At 42.3% G+C, this 16934-nt stretch overlaps 1 protein-coding gene across 1 annotated transcript; it reads right to left on the bottom strand.

Moving 5' to 3' along the window:
* Positions 1-289: 289 nt before the first annotated feature.
* Positions 290-12292, bottom strand: LOC121981840. Its single transcript, XM_042534592.1, has 8 exons — positions 11957-12292; positions 10594-10661; positions 9822-9888; positions 3301-3455; positions 3147-3217; positions 2398-2466; positions 1122-1222; positions 290-1008 (listed from the first exon to the last, which is right to left on the bottom strand). Exons 1-8 carry the CDS (start codon positions 12227-12229, stop codon positions 712-714), a joined length of 1101 nt encoding a protein of 366 aa, XP_042390526.1. The 5' UTR covers positions 12230-12292; the 3' UTR covers positions 290-711.
* Positions 12293-16934: the final 4642 nt, after the last annotated feature.

The following is a 16934-nucleotide window of genomic DNA, read 5'->3' as shown; positions in this document are numbered from 1 at the left end:
TATATAAAATTATATTTCTTCCAACTAAGACTTGTCATATAGCTATTAGAACTTAGACGTATCATGTTCAACAATATTTATAATACAATAATTGCAAATGATAGCTGCCACAATTCAAATTTATCTTTTTCAACAATATTCATATTATAATAATTACGAAATATTAACCACTACAATGCGATTCAAAATTTAATATGTATGAGAGAAAATAATAATTTAAACAATATATTTGAGGAAGTTGTGTCATTTTATAAAGGCAAAAATAATTTGAAAAAAAGACACCACTTGATTATTACGATAAATAGGAGGCCCTTTTGATTTTTGCCCAAAGTAAAATACACGCCAACTTTAATTTCTCACCTCAAGTCATTGGATGAAATCTCTTCTCATATTATTTAGCTGAATGCTCACCTCTTACGGATTTTTAAACAAGACAAGTAATTGAGTTCAAGTTCAAACATTACACTCTCGCGCAAGAATTAATAATAGAATCAACAAGCAAAACAGGTTCCTATGAATTTTACATGTCGGGCAATGGTGTACCAATTAGCAGATAGAAAGTGCCTGTGTTTGTGGTTTGTTTGATGGGAAACTGAGGACAAGGATCACACATAACACTATTATACTTTCCGAGGCTGTCAGCCGCATGGTATGTTTTACAAGTATACTTGTAGATTGTAGTGCATTTGTAGCTTACTTCTCTTGAACTTGTCATAGAGTGTCGATCGGTGTGAATGGCATGGCTTTAGTTCTTGCAACTCGGTATCCTATGAAAACTGAAACACAGAAAGAAACTACTGAGAGCAGCAAAGCAAATGCAGATGCTGAGTTCCATGAACCATTTGAGGAAGACGAGGACAGCCGGGAAGAAGAAGCTGATGCAATGTCCAAAGGTAACCAATTGCAACTGGCAGAAAAATGATCAGATTTGCTCCAAGCTTTCCCATCGGTCGGATACCAGAATGCAACAGCCACCTTGCTGGCCTGACCGATTGTGAATTGGACATCCTGCAACCAAGGAGTACACGTGATTGTCTTCTCATTGGAATCTGAATTTGTCACCAGAAACACTATTCAGATTTCGAACAATAAAGAATGCTCAGTAGAGGGAATCTGAATACTTGTTGGAAATGGTCCATTGTCCTCAAGGGTCTTGAGAATTCAAAGAAATAAGTACCCTTTTCGCCACCTTTTCCATATGGACTGTCTTCCTCAACCAAACCTGGACAAAGACAAGACAATAAAAAATGAGGGAGCTAAGAATTAAAGCAAAGCAGCAGAAAATTTTGCCAAACAAAACAAAATTTATAGGCAAAACCACATTCTTGTCGTGCTCAGAGATAAAAGAGTTCTTTGTAGACTGGTGTAGGTAATTACGATGTTAATTGTCAAGTACAAATTCTGTCTTAGAAGATGACAAAGCCCAAGCATAATACACTATAGTCAAATCATTAAATAAATGAGAATGAAGCTCACACAAAACTGAAAGAGCAACAACATAAAACATATTAAAAGACACATGAATGAAAGTGGATCTGTAAGAAATCATACATATCGTTCACATGGCATATCTTAGCTCAAAAAGCTATTCTTCATTCTGTAATATCTACATACTAATCCCTAGTATAGTCATGGTTATTGTTCACCAAAATTTGTATCTTTAGCCTCTCTACTTGTGGGCAGTTTTGCCATAGACAGATAGGGTAACCCGGTGCACGAATCTTCCGCCAATACAAAGAAGGGTCAGACCACTTTAGGTCATTTTTGCCATCATCCGATCTCAAAGAAAATTTTCTGATGTTTCTGCACTAATTTAATTTGACATGGAGTTTTAAGGGAATTGACATAAACAATTACTCAAGTTTGATCTGATATGTCTTCCCACAAATGATTTTGTCCTCTCTTGTTTTCTTAGTTCTGGTGTTTGAAAACCACTCCTAACTACACATGACGACCCTTGTCCAGTATTGAACAGAAGATGAATCTGAAATGGACTGATCATATTCTGAGAGAACATAAAATTTAACTTACTAATCCATTTGTATGCCACTAAACCTCATAATCTAAGGGTTGAATCATGTATCAATTATGTATCTCTGTATTGAATCAGAGGTCTGGACATGGGTTGTGAAATTGTAACTTCGTTCTACACATGCCAGGATTTTGTAAAAACGTGTCTAACAAAGTTATTCAATAAGTGATAGTAATTTCCAGTTTCCATTACTGAAAGGTTATCAAGTCAATATGCATATATTGTAATGGCTCTTGGAGGATCTGATGCACCATGTGCACCTGTGAAATGGATATCTTCAATAGGAAAACTAAATCTCAGTTGTGGATCTCACAAGAAGGTTACTGAAATACATGATCATGATAAGTGGACAAATAAAAGCTTACCTGAATGAAAGTTTAGACTACTGTGCCACCAGGCTCCTCGCCAATCATTTTGAGCATTTGAAGTATTTGCTGAGAAAACAAGGGCAATCAAATGATGGCTTCTTTTCAAAAACAGAACTTTAAAATAAAGACATGGCAAACTAAAACTTTGTTATTATCCATTATAAAAGAAGAGATAAAAATTCTATTATTTTTTTGGATGTAAAAAATAAGCAAACAAATTTGGCAAATTTAATTAACTTAAGCTTACAAAATAAATCAGAGATAAATTATCAATGTCAGAAAACTTGGTGAATCAAAGGCATTGTTGACATGGTTTTGCAATAAAAAAGGGTAGAGAAGACAAAATGCAAGACCCATTAATAGGCTTTGAAGTAAGAGAACTAGCATTTAAGAGGACAGGAAAAAAAACAAATATAACCAAAGCAACACAAGAAATGGCATAACTAAGTGGAGCATAGATAATGTCAGATGTATCAACACAAACCTCCAAATCAAAAATAAATACACACTTGATGCTGTAACTTAAAAAGCTATAAAAGAGCAGGGGCAGGGAAGTTCATACTTACAGTACATTGCCTTTTTTTCTCAAGGCAATATATGAGTGGATTTCATTCACCCAAATAGATTAAAATAAAATCAAATACAAAGAGCAGATATTGACAGCAAGTTTCATTCTATAATCCAAAACAATTGATAATACAAAAGGGTAATTGTTGCCTTGTATTATATCAATAAAATATAATTACCTGAAGGGCCAATTCCATCAAGATTTCGGCAATGAGGATTCCATGCATATAGATCAACTAGGTGACCAAAACTACAAACAGAGAGCATACAGCTCAGGTTCTGGACATCAAGTGAATATCTAGTTAAAATACAAACTGAAATGGATTATTTTACCTATCTTTCCCAGTCCCATTTAAGTTGTCCATGAGATTACCACCATATAGCCGCCCGGGAATAGCATTACCAAGTGAAAAGTGCATAATGTCTACTTCATGACCACGGCAGCTTTTAGCAGTGCAAGTACCAGGCATGTCAGCACACCCTCCCATCTAATGAAAAAGAGCATGGTTTCACAAGTATATTTGATATATTATATAGATCAGAAAAAAAAGGCAATTTAGAGAAGTAACGAAGAAAAGTATTTGATCCGGCGGTAAGAATGGGGGGCCCACCCTCTGAAGGGTCCCAGCCTAAGGACGGATGGAAGGCTGGTCAAGCAGGTAATGGTCCGAGCGGAGCTAGAGATAACCCATCCAGGGGCTTGGGTTTCCGACGCCAAGGCAGGAGGATCGAAGGGCCGAGCGGGATCCCGATCGGCTGGGACCGAAGGGCCGAACAGGTGGTCCGTTCGGCCAAGATAAGGGCGAGGGTACAAAGGTAGCCGAGTGGCCTATGCGCTTGTCTCGGGATATGGGATGTCAGAGAAGGCATGTCTGATGATTAGGTCGTACACAAGATTGCACGATGGAAGATCTCGCCGTCACATCAGGGAGAGGTGGATACAGTAGCAGTATGGCCTCATATATGCTCTTCTGACAGGCCCATACTTGGGTATGGTCTAAAGCAGATGACTGCTTTGATTGGCGTGCCCGGGCTCTTTCGATAGTTCTATATAAGGCCTCCATTTCTTCACCGGAGGTACGCACGTCTGGATCTCTGAAGCCACTTCATCTATTTCCTCGCCTGACTTGAGCGTCGGAGGGCCGTCGCCGGGACACCCTTCCCGGCTCGGTTTTGTTGCAGGTTCGCCGGAGCATCTGAGGATATAGTAGGGAGCGCCACATCCCCAGCGTTCGTTGACCCCTGGTTCGGACAGGATCAATTTGGCGCCGTCTGTGGGAACGCACCTGCATCTGAACAGAGACAATGGACGAGGCTGGAAGAATACACAATGTGGCACTCTCACAAGAAGAGTTGGACGCTCTGATCGAGATGAGGGCCGCCAAACTTGTGGAGCAAAAACAAAAAGCGTCAGCCGAGCGGCCGGAGCAACAAGCAACATCTGCATCGGGTGGCCGAGCGGAAGCACCTCAAGCCACCGTTGCGTTCCATCGGGCCTTATTCCGCACCCCTGAAGCCGCACCAGCTCGAAGAGATAGAGGCTCTTCTTCAGACGAAATGCCAAGGCGGGATGACAGAAAAGGGAAAGCCCCCCGGGCGGAATCATCTCCCGAGCGGATCAATCGCCAATTCTCGGAGGCTATTCTACGAGACCCTCTACCCAAGCACTACGTGCCTCCGACGATCGGCGAGTACAACGGAACAACGGACCCGGATGATCATCTGGTAAGGAGTTAGCCTTAAAGGCCGTCTAGCCCAGACGTTAAACCGTAGAGCCGCGCCGACCGGCTATAAACATCCGCGCCGACGAGCACCGTCGTTAAAGATCGAGAGCCGCGCCGACCGGCTATAAACATCCGCGCCGACGAGCACCGTCGTTAAAGATCGAGAGCCGCGCCGACCGGCTATAAACATCCGCGCCGACGAGCACCGTCGTTAAAAATCGAGAGCCGCGCCGACCGGCTATAAATAACCGCGCCGTCGAGCACCGACGTTAAAAATCGAGAGACGAGCCGGCGTCTATAAATCCCCGAGCGGAAGATCGTCGAGCACCGACGTTAAAAATCGAGAGACGAGCCGGTGTCTATAAATCCCCGAGCGGAAGACCGACGAGCACCGTCGTTAAAGATCGAGAGCCGCGCCGATCGGCTATAAACATCCGCGCCGACGAGCACCGTCGTTAAAGATCGAGAGCCGCGCCGATCGGCTATAAATATCCGCGCCGACGAGCACCGTCGTTAAAGATCGAGAGCCGCGCCGACCGGCTATAAATAACCGCGCCGACGAGCACCGTCGTTAAAGATCGAGAGCCGCGCCGATCATAATCGTCCGCCGTCGTTAAAGATCAAGAGACGAGCCGGCGTCTATAAACCCTCCGAGCGGAATACCGACGAGCACCGTCGTTAAAGATCGAGAGCCGCGCCGACCGGCTATAAATAACCGCGCCGTCGAGCACCGACGTTAAAAATCGAGAGACGAGCCGGCGTCTATAAATCCCCGAGCGGAAGACCGTCGAGCACCGACGTTAAAAATCGAGAGACGAGCCGGCGTCTATAAATCCCCGGGCGGAAGACCGTCGAGCACCGACATTAAAAATCGAGAGACGAGCCGGCGTCTATAAATCCCCGAGCGGAAGACCGACGAGCACCGTCGTTAAAGATCGAGAGCCGCGCCGATCGGCTATAAACATACACGCCGACGAGCACCGTCGTTAAAGATCGAGAGCCGCGCCGACCGGCTATAAACATCCGCGCCGACGAGCACCGTCGTTAAAGATCGAGAGCCGCGCCGACCGGCTATAAACATCCGCGCCGACGAGCACCGTCGTTAAAGATCGAGAGCCGCGCCGATCTGCTATAAACATACGCGCCGACGAGCACCGTCGTTAAAGATCGAGAGCCGCGCCGACCGGCTATAAATATACGCGCCGACGAGCCCCGTCATCAAGCATCGAGTCGGTCCGGCGACTATAATACCCCGGGCGGATGAACGAATATCAGAATAAGAAACCGCGGAAACTACGAATATTAAAACATTCAGGCCCGATCGGGGGTTGGTCCTTCGATACTTGGCGCAGGCCAGATACGTGCAGAGCGAGTAGGCTTCCCCGCTCGGACTTTGTTTAATGGGTTAAGCCGATCGGTTGCGTGATGGAGAACGCTTAAGAGCATGACTGACTCTAAGCATAAACGTTAAGCAAACAGAAGAATATTATAGATAATGAGTACGAAGACAAAGGCAAAGGAGCAGCGTTTCATTAGAAGAAAAATTATGCCGACCGGCACGTACAAAAAGTTTACATCCGCCGAGCGGATGAAATACAGGAAGTACTTGAAAAGGAGCCCACATCACTCCGGATCCTCAAAATTAAAAAAGGCGTCCGGGATGTCATCAAGCATGGCCGCCAGATCAGGAGGGGGAATGCTCAGGTCAGCAGGAAGGTGCCCCCCCTTCTTAAAATATGCCGTTGCGACCTTGACCGCCTCGAGGAAAGTTGAGGAGACGTTGCCACCGAATTTTGCGCCGAACCGCTCCGAGCGGAGGTATTCTTGGCGAGCTGCTGCTAGGCGACTCGACTCTCCCTCCTTATATTGTCTGAGCGCCGCCCGGGAGGCAATCAGCGAATCTTGAAGAACTTTCTGGTCCACCTCCGCTTTGGTGCGTTCAGCTGAGCGCCCATCCCGTTCGGCAGCTAGTTGGGCCTCCAGATCCTTGGATCGCTGATCTAGCGCACGGACATCTACTTTCATCTTGTCCAAATCGGCTACCGCTCGCTTCTTCCAGGCAGTAGCGCGTTTGGCATCCGCTTCGCGCTTCTTGACTTGGCCCTCTAGCCGAGCCACCTCTGTAGCCAGTTCGGCGGACTTCTTCTGTTCGGCCTCAAGGGTTTGTTTCTCCCGCTCGGCCGATGGACCCCCTGACACTTGGAGTTTCTCCAGGAGATCCTCCAGCTCGGCTAGCCGATGGCTAGTGGCGATTTGCTCAGCCCAGCGCTGTAAGGGAAATAATAAAATGAGGAACCGGACAGTAGCATAGCACAGAGAAAAATGAATTTACCTGAGTGGCCTCCTGCATGTTGTTATCGCCGAGCTGCTTAGGCGTCATGAGGGCCACTTGAATCTGGGCATCCTCGAAGAGCTTGGCGAGCGGGCCCGTCAGGGTTATTTCATGAACGGGGCTTGATGGCCGATCAGCAGACAATAAATATTCCTCCGATGGGAATCGAAGGGTAGTCTTGACGGTCGGGTGGCCGGCCGGCGCTTCCTCAGCCGCAGTCGTAAGCGACGACGAGTTTGGGGAGGAGAGCCAGAGGGCTGTGCGGTAGGCGAAGCCACGGGGGTCCCGATCTGTGGCGGTGTGCGGTCCGGCGAATCTACCCCGATCGGTGCTTGTGGTTCGCCTTGAGTCGTCGGAAGGCTGGGGTCTCTTCGACGTTTCCGCCGAACTTCCAGTGGGGGATCCCCGACCTGGGGGACTCCCAGCTCTGCTGGAGCAGAGGAAACAGGATCCGCCTCAACCTCCGTTGAAACGGTTGAGGTAACTTCTGTTTCAGGGGCAGACTGCGTCCCCCCCTCTCCTGTAGCTGCCGGGCGGCTGGGGATAAGACCCCGCTCGGCGAGCTCTTTTTTAGTCGCCGCTTCAATTTCCACGGACTTCAACTTCAGATGATCGGTGGCCTTGGAGCGCCACATGACTTCAGCTGCAGTAAAAGAAATTAAAATCAATTAGACAAAAAAGACTAAGAGTGTAAAGAATCCTTACTCATGCGGAAGGGGAGATTTGCCCGAACGGGAGACAATCCGAAAATATACAACACCCCCTTGAGAAGCAACTGGTCGATCTTGTATCGCTGACCGGATAACCAGTTCGCCGCATGAAGATAGGCTGGGTTGCTTCTAAACTTGCCGAGCTCCGGCTGAGTCGGCACAGCGGTCTGCCATTTGGCGCTCGGGAAGTCGGATGTAGAAGAAAAACTCCTTCCAGTGTTTGTTGGAGGTCGGCATATTATCAAAAATCTAAAGCCTATTCTACTTGGAAGATAAAAGTGCAGCTCGGATTGTTTAGGGTAGAAAAGAAGTGGAATATTTTGGGGTCAAGAGGGATACTGTGCAGCTTAAAGAGGACGACCACCCCACTCAGCAGCCTAAACAAGTTGGCCGAGCGGGATGCGAAAATAGTTACAAACCTCTAAAATAAAGGGATGGGTAGGAAATCTAAGGCCGCCCTGGAATTGGTCTAGAAAAAAACAAATGGTGCCGATCGGGGGGTCATGGGGTCGGTCAGTCGGGTCGGCTACAACTATTTCATAGTTATCGGGAATCCCATATGTCCGAGCAAGGCGCCGAGCACCCTCCTCATCAAACCGACTCTCCATGGTCAGATACCAAGGGCCATGAACACCAACAGCGGGTTCGGAGGAGCTTGCCATCTCGAAGAAGCAAAAAGATAGCGAGAAATCGAAGGAATGGGAACAAAAGAGGCGAAATGAGCAGGGAAAACCCAGTAAGTGAAGGAAGAAGACTCACTGAGAAGGAAATGGGCGGAAAAGATCACCGGGGAGAAGGTAGCAGCCGGAAAGTGGAACTGGATCGCCGGAGGCTGCAGCGGCAGAGGAGGCAGAAGGAGAAAGCACGAGCGAGCGTGCGGCAGAGGAGGAGAACTGAGGCTTTATACAGCCGGGATCAGTCGGCCTCCGCCGTCCGATCCAGGTCACGACAGACAAGGACGCCATCGGGTCGTCCATTTTAAACGGGGGCGTCCCATCGTAAGTGACGCCGCCGCCACACAATGGTCGACACGTGGCGCTCTGTCACCAAGCGCAATTAATGCGCCCATACCGCGCACGCTTCGCCTTAATGAAGAGGATTTGCGTGATTTTCGAGAAGATTTAGACAAGCAAACATCCACGTTGAGCGACAAGACAACCATAACTAAAAGCCGAGCGGCTGAATTTGGCAGAAGGGCCGAACGGCCCCAGGGATATTATAAGCGACTGAAAGGCGGCGACCGCCCGCTCGGACACATAGTCCAGTCAATCGGACTCACTGCCTCCTTCGACTAGACTTGAAGGGAAGGCAAGTGATCCGGCGGTAAGAATGGGGGGCCCACCCTCTGAAGGGTCCCAGCCTAAGGACGGATGGAAGGCTAGTCAAGCGGGTAATGGTCCGAGCGGAGCTAGAGATAACCCATCCAGGGGCTTGGGTTTCCGACGCCAAGGTAGGAGGATCGAAGGGCCGAGCGGGATCCCGATCGGCTGGGACCGAAGGGCCGAGCAGGTGGTCCGTTCGGCCAAGATAAGGGCGAGGGTACAAAGGTAGCCGAGCGGCCTATGCGCTTGTCTCGGGATATGGGATGTCAGAGAAGGCATGTCTGATGATTAGGCCGTACACAAGATTGCACGATGGAAGATCTCGCCGTCACATCAGGGAGAGGTGGATACAGTAGCAGTATGGCCTCATATATGCTCTTCTGACAAGCCCATACTTGGGTATGGTCTAAAGCAGATGACTGCTTCGATTGGCGTGCCCGGGCTCTTTCGATAGTTCTATATAAGGCCTCCATTTCTTCACCGGAGGTACGCACGTCTGGATCTCTGAAGCCACTTCATCTATTTCCTCGCCTGACTTGAGCGTCGGAGGGCCGTCGCCGGGACACCCTTCCCGGCTCGGTTTTGTTGCAGGTTCGCCGGAGCATCTGAGGATCTAGTAGGGAGCGCCACATCCCCAGCGTTCGTTGACCCCTGGTTCGGACAGGATCAGTATTTTACAACAAACAAAGTTGATTTTGAAATCAATTAGGAATGTTTCATTAAACTCAGAAAATATAGAAATGATGCTCTGCAACTAAAAACTCACATTCTGATATGTGGCATTTTCCCCCACTTGAAACATGAGAGCAACAGAAGGGCATTGTTTACTGTTTCTGAATTTTTTTTTAAAAAAAAAGGAATAATCAGAAAATATTTCATGCAAATGCATAATGATGAAATTCATAAGATTCTGATAAATTTTATATGAAATTGTCACAGCATGTGAAATAGGACAAGAAGATTAAGCTAATAGCCATTGCATTGAACAAAATAATCTTGGTATTGAGTACAAATTAGGAAAGGAGATCAAATGTTGCTTATCCATAGCACACTCACACAAGTTCACTAAGGATGGACTTAGTGGGTTACACTTTACAGCTTTATTTGTAACCTCGAGAGTCAATATAAGACCTCCAAATGCAATAGTGTGTTCTGAATATTATGGAAAGAGAAAGAAATAACAGTAAAAATTCTCAAATTATTTGGGATCAGTAAAAACTAAAAACTTACAAGAACCATTTCCCCTAGTAGAAATAACAATATGTATAACAACAAAAATACTCAAATAAAATGTCCCTCAAATATGTTACTGGCCTGACTAATGGCTTTGTCGTTTCTCTTAGAGACAGCTGGATTCTTGTTTTGTCAAAATGATTATGCCATCATTAGCAACTTTAGGAAACTCTCCTTTTCCAAAAAAGAAGAATTAATTATCTAAATATTGCATCATTACACATTTATATAAGCCATAATGAAATGTCAACTACCCTGGCAATTTAAATAATCAATCAGTATGCCATAAAAGCAAAAGTTCTTACCCAGTGGAATAAGCATATTCACCATTAACTTGAAGCATGAAGAATACATTAATGCCATCATGAACAGCCTGAAAAAAATATTAACAAGCATAAACAAGTCAATTGGTGAAGCTGTAAGTCTCATTAATTCAATAAAATCACACACATCTAATGAGTTCAGATAGAACCAGAAACTATTTGGTACATGCATGGGCATGCATCATAAGAAAATTCAAATAGAAGCTCGCTCACTCGGCAAACCAAATAAAAATGCAATTTCATAATTGAGTTGAGGAAAGAGAAAGTGGCTATGGTGAGACGACTACGATTCTAGAAATAGCCTTTGAAGATGTAAAACCACGATGAGTTGGCTAGTTGGGTGACAAAGTCGCAAATTATGGTCTAAGAATGCTGAAAGAGCCCTCATTGAAGGGTGAAGGAGAGGCTGTCAAAGCTGACGGAGATGAAGAATGAAAAATAGTTGAGGGCAGAGGGAACTCTGTCAAAATGTGTAATTAGGCTCTCAGGAAATCTGAGGCCAGTAGGGAAGTGAGAACACTAGCACTTTCATCTCCAAGTTTCCTCTTTTATTTTGTCTCTAATGTTATTTGTAAGTAGCTTATTATGAGTGTTTGTATTTGTGAACTCCAGAGGTTGGCAGTTGTTATAAATGGACTCAAGCGATCAAAAAAGAAAAATCTAGGCCCAAAACATGGACCAGAACAAAGAACCTACAAGCTAAACAAATGAATGCCATGAGCATGAGTTAGGTAACAGAGACATCTTATCAATTAGATTCAGACGTAACAAGTAAAAGCAAATAATTTGGCCTTCCCAACATTAATTGTTTGATCATTTATGCTATAAAAGAGGGACAGTATGGTTTAACACCATGGGGAGCTTCACGCCCAAAGAACAAGAATTTCCCTCGAAATTGGCTTCGTCATAATTTATAACAAACGTATCGTGCACAAAAATATATATTATCATTATGTAACTGTATGCTATCATACTGATCTTGTAATCAACATGACTAGACGACCAAGGCGAAGTAGGGACGTCAAAGGTGATGAAGGGAAGTGAGGTAAGTATGACCGCGGTGAAGTAGAATATCAGGATGTGAACAGGTAGGCGTCTCTGTGCGGGCTGTGCCTAGTTCTGTAGAGTCCAAGTTGCAGAACAGATTGAAAAAGATTAGAACTACTATTTCCTTGTGTTTGCGCACTGTTCGCTTGCCTCGGAAGCTACCAAGTTGATCATATCGCGAACAACAAAGCTTCCTTTGACTGGTTCAGTCGGAGAGAAAAAGGATTCATTGCCCATTCGGTAAAACAAAATCATGGAAAAAAATCCGTTGCGCGGAACGAAAGAAAAAGATCCATACTTTGACTACCAATTGTCCGCCTCCATAGGCCTTATCCTCGTCAAAGTCAAGCGCAGGAAGGAGAGGAAACTCAGATCCATCAATGTCGGCCCAGTCGTCCGCGTGACCGTCGACGGTGATCACTCCGGGCTGGAACCCGGCGAGAACGCGGACATCGGGACTCGCCTCGCAGCTGTGCTCCTCCTTATCATCGTGTTCATGGCCTCGTGCGACACGAATCGAGGAGTGGATGAGGAGGAAGAGGAGGAGGAGGACGAGGAGAGGACGAGGCATCGCGGCAGCCAAGAATTGGGAGGAGCTGGGCGAGGAATCGGGGCCGGCGGAGACTTTTTGACAACAACGGAGGGAAACACAAGTCTGACCAGGACAACTCACAATTACCATTCAGCCCTTCCTTCTCTTTGCTGAATTCTTCATATTTGCAGGGGCTGGGTGCGTAAATTCAAACGGGAGCGTCAAGGAATCCACAGGACGCAAGAGTCACAGGACAGCCACGTCTTGAGCCTTGTCTATCGAAAAAAATTCAGTTTATCCCCACAAAATTGCTACCTTTTGCAATTCGCCCCTGAGAATCTGACGACTTGATATATCACTTTCCAAACTTTGAAATCGTAAGGCCGGAAAATTTCATGAAATCTTGAAAAAATGACTTATGTTAACGAATAGCTCCTATACAGATGTCCCATAATTGAGATAAGCATGAATTGCCTCAACACTTGTTTAGTATACATTAAATTTCATGTTTCTGTACTAGCACATTCTTATTTTTAAAAATAATAATTTATACATATAATTATGTTGAGGCCGACCGCAGTTTGAACTTCATTTGGATAGGAAAATGCACCTTGAGCCTATTCTGTTAAATCGTTTTTGTATATTAATTCTTAGGATACATTTTGTTGATAGTTATATTTGATAATCTTAATTATTTATTTAATATTATCAATAAAAATTTTATTTGATTTAGGTAATCAATGATTCCTAAATATTATTTGACATATCAATAAAAGAGGCATACAACCTTGAATCAGAAAACTATGAAAAATTAAGATTTTTTAAGATTATGAGGTTAAAAAATATATCCAAAATATTTTCGAATAAAAGAAAAATATGATTAAAAAAGAAATGTAAACAAAACATTAAAAAATATAAAATAATAAACTTTTAAAAAATAAAAAATGTAAAAAACATAAAAAAAAAATTTAAAAAGTTTTAAAAAATTAAAGAAAAATAGAAAAAATGTAAAAACAATTAAAAATGGGGAAAAAAATAGAAAAAACGTAAAAACATTTAAAAATTAATAAAAACATAAAAATAATTTTAAAAATGTAAAAAATTAAAAATTATATATATAAAAATAGAAAAAAAAATTAAAAATTAAAAAATAAAACAATTAAAAAATAAAAACTTAAACAAAATTTTAAAAAATTTAAAAATGAAAAAAAAATAAAAAATGGAAAAAATAAAAAAAACTTTAAAAATTAAAAAAATTAAAAAAATTAAAAAAACTTTAAAAATTAAAAAAATAAAAAATGGAAAAAAAATTAAAAAATGAAAAGAAATTAAAATAAAAAACACATAAAAATAAAGAAAAATGTGAAAAAAAAAAATTAAAAAAAACATATAGTTTAAAAGATATATATGGTTAGTTTTGTAACTAAGGGTAATATAGTAAAATATTAAATTAGGTTATTCATTAAAACCTTCAAACAAACAAGTTTTTATTGCATTACCTAGGTTGAACCAAATTAAACAACATTGGGTTATGTTTTATTCAATATAACCTTGGTTATGTGATTACTTAGTAATCACATAATTAAGGTTATACATGATAACTTGGACCAAACACACTCTTAAGATATTCGAATTTTTTAATCTAACATAATAATGTCAATTCAAAACATAAAGTAAAACGGTCAGCCCATAAATACTAGAGAAGTACATTGACTCGATGATAATTGATAAAGTTGGGTTTAAGGATTGATCTGTTGTTCCTTTGATCTAGTTTTTTGGGCATGTGTGCAAGTCATGTCAATCAATGATAGGATTTGCTATAGCCTATAAGGGTTGTCCAAGCACAAGTCAAATAGGAGGTCGACTTAGATTGTAGCGAACAAATGTGAAGATTAAATGTGCGAAGTCTGAGCATTTGATCAAGCAGGGCTTGCAAGAAAGGTAGGTCATGGCATGCGGCGAGCGCATGCAATGTAGTACGACGGATGGAGTAACAAAGGATTGTTTCACGTAAGTCCATGGAGTCGGGCTTAGGCCAAGCACAAGGGTGCAGGTTGACCTTTGGCATGATGTCAAAGCAGCAAATGATGTAGTTTGTCCATACAAGATGACAGTTGACAAAATTGTCATGCAACTATTTATAACCATTTGTAACCATCAAGTCAATCGTTGCTTATGCATGATAGATAGGCAGCGTTAGGGCAATAGCAATGGCAAGGCAGAGAAGGAGAGAAATATGTGAGCAAACTATAGAGAGTCCACTTTGTAATCCTTTATTATTATGAATATTAAGGCTAAGAGTTTTTCCTGTACATTGTGTGTTTCTTGTAACTTTGTTATGCCTTTGGCTTCTGCATTCTCTTGTATTTTGGTAGTGCGTTTGTGAGCTAAATCAAGTGTGGGACTTGGTGGCCACGCAGGAAAATTTCAAAGGTAGAAATTACCCTTGTGACAACTGGTATCAGAGCATAAAAGATGGCTGGAGGCAACTATGAAATTAGAGAAAGGATTGTAACTCTTGAATCCTTAATCGGTTCTATTCTTGAGGGAGAAGATATTTGCAATTTGATTGAAAAGATTCTCAATCTTAAGGCTAATATGAAGAAATTTCAAGAGTCTCTGATAGCGCAAATGATTAAAATTCATAAGGATAATGAGGATCTATGCTTTCAAATAGTTGTTCTACGACGAACAATGGCTTCTAATCTAGAAAGAGGGTTTGATCATCATGTGGTAAGAGTTCTTGATCCCAAACCTTTGGAGGCACACGGAGTGCCAAGGAACTCGAAAATTTCTTGTGGGATATAGACCAATACTTCTCAACTGCTAAATTGCCTAAAACTGAGAAAGTGATAATTTATAGCATGTACTTTGTGGGTGATGCAAAGTTATGATGGAGAACACACATGGTGGATGATTCCAATGTGAAGCGATAGAAAAATTGACACTTAGGATCGGTTGAACAAGAAAATGAAAGATCAATTCTTTCGGGCAACACCTCGTGGATTGCATGAAATGGGTTAAAACGTCTCAAATAGAATAGTTCTATGAGGAACTATGTCAAAGAATTTAATTATTTGATGTTGGATATTCAAAATATATATGAGGAGAACAAATTATATAATTTCTTATATGGGTTGCAGCCTTAGGCACAGATAGAACTTCAGAGGCAAAACGTGAAGGATTCACCTAGTACACTTGTTGTTGCCTATGACTTGGTGAACCTTTACATGATCAAAGACAATTTGAATACTTCTTCATCTTCCAAATCCAATAATATATAAAATGATAAGAAAGGAGAATGGATGAAGGATGGCAAGAAGGATAACAAAAAGAAAGATATGGGAAACAACCAATGGAAAGGGAGAACTAATCATCTTGTTGCCCATGGAAAGGATAACTTGAAGAATCAAGGTTGCTTCTTGTGTAATGGTGCACATTTTATCAAATATTGTCCAAAACGTGAGAAGTTAAATACTCTCTTAGTGGGAGATAATGGAGATGTTCCAGAACAAGAAGTTGTTACTCTTGTTAATCCCTTACAATTGTTAAATCCAATTGTTGATTTTGATCTTGTTGAATTATTAATCAATATATCAAAAGACATGGTACGGGCGCATTCTCTACTCTTACATATTTATGTGGAAATGAATGAGAAAATTGTACATGCCATGGTTGACACGGGGGCTATTCATACCTTTGTGTCTACCAAACTAGTGAAGGAATATGGGTTATTGGTAAGCAAATGCCCAAACTACATCAAATTTGTGAATGCAAAGGTGCAAATAGTTGTAGGTATGGCTTATAATGTTCCTATAACTGTTGGCACTTGGGTTGGAAAGGTAAATATAATGGTGATTCCCCTCGAATATTTTCAACTAATTCTTGGTATTGATTTTTTACGAAAGATAAAAATGATACTAATGCTTCACTTGGACCGAATAATGGTGATGGAGGAGTTAAATCTTTGCTTCATTCGTTGTGTGCACCCTTATGACAAGGAACAAAAAGGGAAAGACAGATATCATATCCCCAGTGTCACTTAAGAAAGGTTTGAAACAGGGTGAATCAATTTACTTTGTTGTCTTGATTAACATCGAATCTAACAAGAATGGTGGTTTGCTTGATTGTGTTAACGACATTCCGATACAATTTATTGATGTGATGTTGCTAGAATTGCCAAAAAAGTTACCACCAAGAAAAAATATCGACCACAAAGTTAAGTTGATTCCTGGTGCCATCCCTCCAACAAGGCCCCCCATATCGGATGTCTCCATTGAAACTTGCTGAATAGGCTCCATTTGGTGCACCGGTGTTGTTCTAGAAAAAACAAGATGATTGCTTGAGGATGTGTGTGGATCATAGGGCCTTAAACAAAACGACAGTAAAAAATAAGTACCTGATTCCTTTGGTGCAAGATTTGTTGAACAGATTAAGCAAGGTATCATGGTTCACAAAGCTTAACTTAAAATCAAGCTATTTGCAAGTTAGAGTTGTGGAAGGGGATGAGACAAAAACAACTTGTGTAACTCGTTATGACTCCTATAAGTTTCTTCTCATACCATTTGATTTGACAAATACCACTACTACCTTTTGTAATTTCACAAATGAGGTGTTGTATAACTTCCTTGCCAATTTTGTTATAGTTTATTCGAATGATATTGTAATCTACAACAAATCTTTGGAGGAGAACTTGTTAATGGTGTTAGTTTGGCTAAGAGAGTAACAACTCTATGTGAAGAAG

This window comes from Zingiber officinale, chromosome 5A (assembly GCF_018446385.1).
Source record: "Zingiber officinale cultivar Zhangliang chromosome 5A, Zo_v1.1, whole genome shotgun sequence".
Classification (NCBI taxonomy): Eukaryota; Viridiplantae; Streptophyta; class Magnoliopsida; order Zingiberales; family Zingiberaceae; genus Zingiber; species Zingiber officinale.
The sequence above is the reverse complement of the archived record's forward strand: the minus strand, read 5'-3'. Positions and strand labels throughout refer to the sequence as shown.